Source organism: Cucumis sativus, chromosome 2 (genome assembly GCF_000004075.3).
Source record: "Cucumis sativus cultivar 9930 chromosome 2, Cucumber_9930_V3, whole genome shotgun sequence".
NCBI lineage: Eukaryota > Viridiplantae > Streptophyta > Magnoliopsida > Cucurbitales > Cucurbitaceae > Cucumis > Cucumis sativus.
The window spans coordinates 489,475-500,470 of record NC_026656.2 but is presented as its reverse complement, the minus strand read 5'-3'; the positions used below and the strand labels follow the sequence as shown (position 1 = coordinate 500,470).

At 26.7% G+C, this 10,996-nt stretch overlaps 1 protein-coding gene across 1 annotated transcript; it reads right to left on the bottom strand.

Annotated features, from left to right (window-relative positions):
* Positions 1-460: 460 nt before the first annotated feature.
* Positions 461-9,227, bottom strand: LOC101221451 (inositol oxygenase 2). The gene is made up of 12 exons (XM_004140988.3): positions 9,024-9,227; positions 3,815-4,000; positions 3,153-3,291; positions 2,925-3,009; positions 2,100-2,304; positions 1,910-1,969; positions 1,742-1,794; positions 1,386-1,508; positions 1,240-1,309; positions 1,078-1,156; positions 890-971; positions 461-776 (listed from the first exon to the last, which is right to left on the bottom strand). The coding sequence occupies exons 1-12, from the start codon at positions 9,172-9,174 to the stop codon at positions 750-752; spliced, it is 1,260 nt and encodes a 419-aa protein (XP_004141036.2). The 5' UTR covers positions 9,175-9,227; the 3' UTR covers positions 461-749.
* Positions 9,228-10,996: the final 1,769 nt, after the last annotated feature.

The following is a 10,996-nucleotide window of genomic DNA, read 5'->3' as shown; positions in this document are numbered from 1 at the left end:
CCTTACCACTTTGCACTAAAATAATAATTATATTATCTATGTTTTCACCTACTACCTTTTCTTCCTACACTTTATGCAAAATGACAAATTTTCTTAACTATTAGGAAATATGTTTCAAATAAATAAATAAACAAAAATTGAACCTAGCTTAGTAAATGAAACAAAGTAATTAGTAATTATTGATTTCATCTCTATGTATGACGTGGAGGAAGGAGATTGGCTGAGGAATCCTCAAAATTAGGGTTTAAAATAGAAGTTGATTTTTCCATAGTTAATAGATTTCAAAATATTTAATTTTATTTTTATATGATTAGTGTGATTTAAGATTTACATTTTATTTAAATATTAAGATTTACGTTTTTATTAAATACTCACTTATGAGGTTGTTAATTAATTTTAAGAATTATAAATATTGAAGAGAGAAGACTGATAGAGGGAGAGATTTTCATAATCAAACATATTTATCTCCAACGAAAAACAATAACTCATTCATTATATTTAAAACGGTTATATATTACTTACATTAATAAAAGTTTGGCTTACATGAATATTTCACACACAAAGAAAGATGTGAACTTAGGAGGTAGAATTGTGGATAGACTCGATCGTACGTTCATTCATTCACAAACTAAATACGACAACAACAATTAATATTTTATACAACCGACGCTAACCGTTGGTTCAGGAACCCATCACATTTTATGTCATTGCTCATGAAACCAATTTTCATCTCGGTATTTCATCTTAATTCACCATTTGAGCTTTGCCGGAAAATACTATAGAAAAAAAAAACAAGAAAATATGAATAAGCTTCGATTCAATTGGCTCATTAATAAACTATAAAGTAGAAGCTAAGTTATAAAGTATATATGTTGATAAAGTTGGTTACCTTTTGAATAAGAGATTGGTAGTAAGGTTTGACCTTCTCTACATCAACTAGAACTTTGCTCTTGCTGTAAAGGTCGTATTTGCTGGACATAATTTGTAACAAATTAGATACAATTAAAATCATTAATACTTTTTCAACAATAAACTAAAATACTAATAATAAATAAATGATGGAATAATTAAAATTACTTGAAAATGTGAAGCCACTTCATATTCTCAGCATCCTCCTCATTCATCAAATGTTGATATGCTCCTTCTTTGTGCATTGCTACACACAAAAACTAGTTGTCAATAATCAGTATTTTACAATTAATTTACATCAACTCATTCTATAAAAAAAAGAAAACTTACGATAAAATGAGTGATATCTAACGATAAATAAGCCGGCATCAGGTAAGGTTGTTCCGTTCTCTTTCGCTACCTAAAGATTTTAAATGAATTAATATATACTCTAAACGGTTTGATTTAATAAGTCGTAAAGTATGTATCGTATATACCAAGTACATGTAGTCATCGTGGCCCCAAGAGATTACTACATTGTCCAGTCCACATCCGGGAGAATAGACTCCATACTTTGTATTGTAAGCAGGATTATTGTTGTCTATATTATCTTTGAAGTACTGCACATGTTATATTTTTAATATTCAAATTAAAATTAAACATTATACGGTAGTATTTGTATTTTCCAATGCTAATATTGCACTATACATTACACATACATATATATAATAAAGAGTGCAATAAGGGAAGTAATTAAATTAATTTTCAAAAACCATAAATTGGATTAATTAATTGTAGTTTATGAAATAATAATGGTAAGTAATTAAAAGGTGAGGGTGACACATTTTATTACCTTGTGATGGACGATGGATTTGTCAAAAGCACAGCCAAGAGGATATGTATCACCTGCAAATATTTCCATGAAGTTTAAAAAATAAATTAATGTCCAATATTAATTAATTCTGCTTATAATTATTAAATTAAACAGTTGTATTAAAGTAAAAAAATTTAAAAATCATACCAACAACAGCCCACTGTGGAAGCCCTCCGAAGGCAGGAAGAAGAAGAACCTTTCCAAGATCTAAAAGCAACGATTCAAGAGTCAAATATATATTCACATAAATTAAAGCTAATTAGGTTCCTATATATTCACAAAAATCATTTCAAAATATGGGTTTAAATTCAAGTTTAGGGATACAATTAGAAAGTACCATGAATGAGAGCAGTCAAGTGGAGCCAATCTTCATCGGGATAGTCTTTTCTAATGGCTTCAGCAGATTGAAGCAAATGTTGAATCTGAGGCTCATCCAAATCTGGATCACTATCATCAACCACTTCATTCAGCATCTCACAACATTCCCATATGCTCATTTCTGTCTTGTCCAATTTCCCATATTCTTCTCTCATTTTCTTTACCTATTTTTTCAACCAACAAAGTAATACTACTTTTCAAAACCCTAACTTCATGCATGCATATAATTATACAAGTCTCCTTCTTGTTTTGATCTATTTTATGTTTCTATACAATTAGTACATTCCAAATAGATTGTTAGTATAGCCGATGATTTAACAAAATTTTACTTTATATATACACATTTCATTATCCGCCAACCAAGTTTGTAATTTTTTTTTTCTTTTAATTTGGTTAATAATTCAATTTTTTTACCATAATAAGCTTTAGAAAATAAAAATATTTGAAACTGGTTTTTTATATTTAATTTATCAATAAAATTCAGAATAAGGAACAACAAAGTATAAACTTTTAGGTCGGTTTAGAAAATATTTCACAAAAAGCACTTATGTTTCTAGATATTGGAAATTATTCGCTTTATAAAAAAAGTTATTAAAAAGTAAAATTGGGTTTTATTCTCTATATTTATAATAATTCTTAATTTATCCATACAAATCGATTTAAATTTTAAAATTATAAAATTAATAATTTGCAACTTTATTTTATTTTAATTTTTAAAAGCATATGCATCAAATTTTGTAACTTAAACTAAGAATTAATGATAATTAATTAGTATTGAACTTACAAAATCATATGTTTGGTTGATGTGATTCAAGCGGTAGAGTTCTTCAACTGTCTTTTGCCTTACGCTTTCTGCATTATCGTAATCCCTACAAAAACACACAAATAAAATCAAACCGAATATTGGATTCTATTTGGTTGATCTCATCTTCTTTTAATTATTTTTCTACTTAACTATTATAGTCCTAACAATAACAATCCGTTTTTTGAGATGATCGTGAAACTAAATGACCTGAAAGAATGGCCAAAGGAGTTGATTTCGGGGGCGAAGAAACCTGCGTCGTTTGGTGAAGATTTTGGATTCACAAACTCACCGTCCAATACCAACTCATTACTATCCAAGGAGATCGCCTGAGTCCCAGCCTCCGATGCTGTAAATTTGATCATATCTCAGTTCATAAATGTATATATATATAGGCATATATTCTCTTATTTTATATATATATAGATAAAACGAAGAAGAAGAAAAAACTCAAAGTCATTTGTAATTTTATGAAATATAATTCGTAAAAGTTAAACGTTGAACGATGCAAGTTCAGTAGTCCATCTGTCACTTTAAAAGAATATAATATAACTTTTGAAAGATAGTATGGAAATATATATGTTTTCAAGATTTACACTCAAAATGGTAAATAAAAGATTTAAAAAATAATCGATAAACTAATAAATATTAGATTTATACTGGATGAAAGTTAACGATAAAATAAACAAAGAGAATCATGAATTAAGATTGGAAAGTGATGAAAAGATCAAAGAGAGGGTTTATAACAAAACAATGAAGATATGATCGCAATATGAATAACAGAGAAAATTCAGAGAAATCAGGAACATAACATTGGAATCCAAATGAATAAAGCATTAGGAATAGGAATGGAAAGAAATGGGCGTACGTACCGAATTGGCGTTGAGGGATGAGGATCGTCATTGATCTGCGAATGGAAGAAGAAAACGATGGAAAACGACGAGAAGATTTTGGATTGATAATTTTGGTGTTGTGAGATTTGGACTCAGAATTCAGGCGTTTATATAATGGCGTAGACAAGTCCTTGCCGGCGATTTGATAATTCTCCGAGTCCTCAACTGAAAATTACGTAAACACAAAACGAAAAAAGGTTAATTCTTTATTGGATTTACTAAAATCTCCCTTTCTCTCTCTCTCTCTCTCTAAACCCTAAAACTAAACTAATCCAAAGGAAACGTTCAAAACAAAACCCATCCGCCAATACGGCTCTGCCACGTACGTTTACTTAATTTTTAGATATTCTTCTTTCTATTGTTCCCTTTCATCTCTGTTTCTTAATTCACTCACTAATTTTATCAAACTCTTATCATTGAATTGTCATTAAAACTCATGAAATACATCATAGTTGTCTTCATATATTAGAGAATTAATTAAAAAGTATTATTATTGATGACTTTTTTGTTATTCTTAATGAATTTATGCAGTAATGGTTTTGGGTTAAATATACTTTGTAATATATAATATATAGCTTTGTGCTTTGTTTTTGAAAGTTAAATTTATAAAAATCAATTCCAAGTTTCTTGTTTTTGTTATCTAATGTTTTAACAAATGTAAGTTAAAATTTGAAAATCTAATTAAAAAGAAAAAACTAAATTTTGCTCTTTTACAAAAATCGATTGCAGTGTTTAGAATAAAAACAAAGCTGTTATCCAACAAACACATGAAAGGTTGATATTTCTTTTACTTTTCCTATTTTATTTCATTACTGTTGAAATGTTAGAGTATAGTTTCTTTAAGAGGATTACATACACAACTTGAAATTAAACAAACTCAAGATTATTGGCCTCAACAACCAATACTTTAATTTATATACTTCTATCTCTATATATATCATTTTATTGTAAGTAAATAAAAGTATACAAAAAATAATAATTATCACATACAAATGAATGAATTAACATTTAAAAAAGCATGTCATGATTTGATAGCTTCTTTTTTAAAGCTATTAAAAAATTCATTTGAAATATTCGCATTTATATCGTTAACCTACTACTACTAGAATAAATCGAGACACATCTTTGATCAAAAGTTCAAATCTATTATTCACACGTGCAAGTTATTATTGAAATCTCAAACCTTTGATAAAAGTTACTATCGTATTCAAAAGGTAAACTATGTTTATATTGACTCATAATTACATGTTAAAACATGAAAACTCAATTAAAATGTCTTTTTCTTTTCTTTATAAAACATATCAATTAGTAACTAAATTAACTAAGAGGTTATCGGATAAAAATAAATACAGCAGTTTTGATATTAATTAATAATTATTATTATTATAAAAAAAAGGCAATAGGTGAAGTACTGAAATGCAAATAAAAATTATTAACAAACATTAGAGAGGAAAATGAGTCAGCTAAACGAGGATTAACATTATCTTTAATGAAACTTTGGCAGCTAATTAAATTCTAAGGTGCATTAAATTCTTTCTTATTTTTTTTTCCATAATTTAGAATTCCATTAAAAGTATACTAAAAAAAGAAAAACCTTAACGATCTATATTATACCACGTCATTATTTTCACATATATGTACGGAGAACGAACCTTATCTATAAAGTTTAACACGTAGTTAAATGTACTTATCCAATTATATGCTTAAATTAATTTCATTACCAATTTTCTTTAAAGGGTTCCAAATTAAAAAAGAAAAAGGTTCGAGTTCGAGCAATATGCATTAAATCAATATCAAGGTTAGAAGTTTATACATTTGAGGGTTTAAATCTCTCGATCTTAACCGTTGTACCTTAAAATATAATGAAATATATATATAATATAGAATAGTCTTTCATATGGAAAATGTAAAATTTAGATTATTTATTTATTATTATTATTATTATCTATTTATTTTTAAAGAAAACCACTTTTTTTTAATAGTTGACTAACAAATTAAACAATTTAAAATGAGTGAAAAATAAAAAACTAGGAATTTTCTATTTTCTATTTTTCTCATATTTTATAACCTATTAGTCTTGGGAGAAAGTTAAATTTACTAATTAGGTGAAGCTGTTGATTTCAAATGAAATAAATAAAAGTAAACCAATGGTATTAATTAATTGAAACTTGTTTATATATATACTTGTAACAAAATATAACAAAGTCTACTTTTAGAATATTTATTAATTGTACATTTCAAAAGCAATGTTAGATTTAACAATAAAACATAAAATTTCAAACTCAAAATCATATTCTAACCTTAACTAAAACTATATATATATATATATATGTATAATTGAAACTCAAGAGGTGACCCATGAGTTTTGAATGGACTTAGATTGGTCAAGGTTTTCTCTTTTATTATTTTGAACAAAATAAGTCCATATTTCAATAATGGTTTCACTATTCGAGTCCAACAAACTTTTCCCCTTCCCCCACATATCACTATCCAAACTTAAGAGATCACCATAATCACCATCTTTTCTTTCTTTCTTTTGGTCCATACCATGTAATATATCAATTTGATATCCCTATACTTAATCAACACAATCCAACAAACCCTAACTAATATTGATGCTTTTGTATATCCCTACAATTTTTGATATATTTGGTAACATTTTGATTCATGTCAACACTTTAACTTTATGCTTATATACATAAATATATATCTACCTACTCCTTTTTCTCCCTTCTCTATGCTCTACTTCTTTCCATCAACGGTCGTGTTATCTCGATATCACAAACTCCTCTTTTTCTTTTTCTTTTTTCCCACTTCTCCTTATTTCATATAATTGATTTCTTCTTTTCCTTTTCCTTTCACCTTATTTTTTCCTCTTCCCACTTTAACTATCAAAGAGGTTAAACTACAAGTTTGGCCTTTACGTCACTTTAGTTTTTATAATTCTATAAACATCTCCTATAAACATCTATATATATATAGATACTATGTAATGAAATTCTATCCAACCATAGAGACAACACTTTAACCTTTGAAAGTATATGGACTAAACTCCAACCTAATTTTTTCAAGTCGTATACTTTCAAAAGTTATGCAATCGTATTAACAAACTATGTTATGCTATTGATGAAAAAGAATGTTATGAATGGTTCATTTATTTATTAATTTTATTTTATTTATAGATGACGTGGCATGACGAGAGTTGTCATTCCCCTTCTCCAATTTCAGAAGCAATTAAAGAGATGAATATATTTAAAGTATTAATTATTTTTCTTGAAAAAAATCCAAAATAAAACAAATTTGAATAGATGTCATGTCAATTGGTTCAATTTTATTATTTATTTTTGACAAGATCATGAATATAATAATAATCCACCATATAAAACCACTTTTGATTTCCTCTTGCATGCATGATTATGCTATTGAAAAGCTTTTCCAAAAGTTTCTGCCCCTCTTTCCTCCCTCTCCTTTTTTTTTTCTTTTTTTTTTATTTTGTTTTTTTCTTTTTGTATTTTATAAATTTTAATTCGTAGCATAATCAAGATATATCATATAGCCAATATGCAAAATAACTTGCAACTCAAATTATTTAAAATTTCTAAATGATATGTTCGATCATGACAAATTAAATGTGATGTTAAATATTGAAATATATCCACTTTAATTTGATAAAAGTATGGAACAATTGCTTTTCTAAGGTGAAAGATATTTGTTTTGATTTGACAATACAACAGACTTATAAATAGTTTTGAAAGAAAAAACCACTATGATATTTTGTATGATTGCTTTCTTAGTTTGAGGTTTCTAAATCAATTTTTTTAAAAAAAAACATAATTGTTTGGTATATAGGTACGGAAGAGAAAATTACTAACACAAAGTAAAGAATTTACTATATGTAAAATTAATTACATGTAAATGAGTTAACAATCAATAAGACACAAAATTATAAATTCAAACATTTATTAAACAAAACTAATTAAAACTTTATAGACTTCTCAAATTAAAAATCGAGAAATCTTTAAAAATAGCAAAATAAATTAAAATATTTATAAACTATAGTAAAATTTTAGATTATATCAATGATATAAATTAATAGACTGTCTATCAATGTTACTTATAGAAACATATCCGTGTTTATCAATTTCTATTATTGATAAAATTTGAAATTCTGCTATGTGTTGTAAATATTTTGTCAAGTTTATTATTTTTTATGGTTTTCTTTAAAGATTTCTAGATATTAAGATACAAAAATAGACATAAATTATAAAGTTTACTAACTAAACACATAATTTAATATGGATATTAGAAGCATAGACTGATCATTAGAGAAATTTTTTATTTAACAAAATAAATTTTAGAAGAGATTCATAAGCGTTTGTCATAATATATTTTCACACTTGAAAAGAAAAAGTTAAAATAATAATAATAAAAGAAAAGGCACTAAAATTATCCAATCAAGTTTTATATGTTTCTTACTTAGCTTTCTCATCACACACTCACTTTTGATCTCTATATGTAGAATATTCAACTGAAAAAGGGTAGAAGAGTATAAAAATATAACAATGATTATAATAACTTTCCATCCTCATAATTAGTGCAAACGTCAGAAAGCTTCAAAAATCATGAAACAATCATACTTAATTTATATCCATATCAAATACAACTACAACCCCACTAAAACAAACACACACACACACACATATATATATATAAAAGGTGGTAGGGTGTATAACTAGTTCAATTTGATTCTGTTTGAATGGATCAACCACTAAAAGGATGAGTTAGCTAGGACTCCTCTTAAATGTATCCAACTTTTGTTTTAGAAGAAATGATTGAAAGCTGACAGAAAAACATGTTATTGTTTCCCTTTAAAACATTACTCAAACCCAAACTTTAATTCTAATTCGATTCCCCATGAGTATGATAGCTAGCTTTCTCAAATGTTATAATGACTTACTTTTGTTAGTTATCACTGTTCCTTTCTAATTCAGTAGCATGTGTGACTTTTCTGACTTTTGTGTTTTATGGAGAATGGACATTTCGTGTTCAACATGTTGCTGTTAAAGTAGAGTATAATGAGACGTGTGCATGGACACATGTGTAACTCATCTCCAACTTCCGAACAAACTAAGTAGGAAAAGGGCAAACTTAATGATACCAAAATGAAGAAGAGATAGGGTAATTAAACCTGAGGAAGAAGAAAAGAAGCCATTTGAAGGCAAAAATGCAGAAATATTAGGATGAGTGAATTGCCAGTCATGGACAGGCTTTATGGAGCAGCCACCACCACGGCGGCTCGCCAACTTCCGGAAGGGCTCAAGAAACAACTTGTTCATCATTGAAGAAGATCCCTCAATCAAGAATAACACAATAATAATAATGAACAAGAAAGTTTCTAGTTGGGGTGGGTAAGAGGGTTATGCTTATGCCCTTTTTATATCCATTTTTGTTCCCTCTTCTGTTAGAACTTCATTGAGATCTCTCATCAATGACAGTTTTGCCCTTTCTTTTTAACATGCACACGTGCTCGATTAAACCCTAATTAGTAGTAGATGTGCTAATTAATCCTAAAAGTACTTATTGGTTTCTATAATTCATTGGATGTGAAACCACAAAATTTCAATCTAATTAACTTAATAAATTGAGGCATTTTCATAACAATATAATATAGAGTTAATGGTACTGTTTTAGTCATACTTACAAATTATAAAAGACAATGATTACAAAATAACTTCACTTTGTAGACTCATGTCAAAAAGTTTTCAAATGTATATGTTTTATCGTGGGGTTCTAGACATTGAAAACGTAAACTATCATACGATACACGTTTCCAAATATATAATAATTAAATTTAAAGCATTTGTAGATATACACACAGTGTAAAGAACTTTACATATTATAGCAAAATTTAGATTCAACTCCATAAGTCTCTCAATGATCGATTATATATAGGAAAATTGCATCAAATGATGAAAACATTTAGAAAAAGCAGTTCATAACACCATTTTTTTTTTTTTTTTTGCATATTAGACAGTAACCATAGCACTATCAAAAAGTGATCACTTTAAGAAAACGTTGTAACATTGACTCTATTATCGTCAATTTTTTTGCTATTTTTGCAAGAATCTCTTATATATATATAGAGAGAAATTTACTATAATAGATTTTGCTATATATATGTAGTGTCAATTTAAAATGTTGTTATATTCTTAATTGTTAATCGTAAAAGTGTTCATGCAAATACTTTATCGTGTCATAACAGGTCAGGAGAACGGTCAAAATGCTTCTGCATATCTAACAATAAAAAATAGGGCAAAAATGAATCCACCATACTAGCTTTTTGATTTCCTCTCCCATACATAATCATGCAATTGACAACTTTTCCAAAAGTTTGTTGTCCACTTTTTTTTTTTTCTATATCTTTTTATCTTCTATTTTTTGTATTTAAGTTGTGACAAAATTAATGTAGATTCGTTTTTTTTTTTAATATCAATTATTCGTGTATTTCAACCTTTAGATAGAGAATATTAGATTTAAACGTCGAGAATAACAAATGTTTATATTTAGATAGGTAGTATATGTATTAAGCTATGAAAATTAAAAGTTTTAAGATGAAGAAAGAAAATTGCATACACTTTGGTACAAAATAATAATAAATCATCGGTAAATATGAATACATCCGTTCTTTTTTCACTAGTCAACGAATAGTCGAATTAATTTAAAAATCATTTAAAGGAGCAGAATTGTATTTTTCTTAAATAATAATATTAATAAATACATAGTTTGAAAACAAAAACTATAACTAGTATATTATTATAATTGTGAAATTAATGAAAGGAAAGGAAATTATAGTTAAAAAGTATATTTGTAAATATAGAAAAATGAAAAAAAAATATTTTTTAATATAAAAAGAACTCCTTTCTTAAAAAAGTAATTGAGAATAATAGTAATATAATAATAAAAAATTAAAATTGTATATCATATAACAATGGCTCAATACACACACTTATATGACTAAAATATTCTGAAAACGTGAAATTACATATTGTTTTATTAAAAACAAAAAGGTTGAAACCTTATAATATATTCAATAAAACTCACAAAATAGAAAACTAACTTCATGTATTTTTTAAAATATATGTGTATGTGTGTATATGTATT

What these genes read in the sequence shown, in the direction of transcription:
- LOC101221451 (XM_004140988.3), bottom strand. Translation starts at nt 9,174, where the DNA reads ATGATGAACAAGTTGTTTCTTGAGCCCTTCCGGAAGTTGGCGAGCCGC. An exon ending in CTTCTTTTCTTCTTCCTCAG is followed by an intron (nt 4,001 to 9,023) that starts GTTTAATTACCC and finishes CGTAATTTTCAG; the next exon opens with TTGAGGACTCGGAGAATTAT. An exon ending in TCAACCAAACATATGATTTT is followed by an intron (nt 2,305 to 2,924) that starts GTAAGTTCAATA and finishes TTGAAAAAATAG; the next exon opens with GTAAAGAAAATGAGAGAAGA.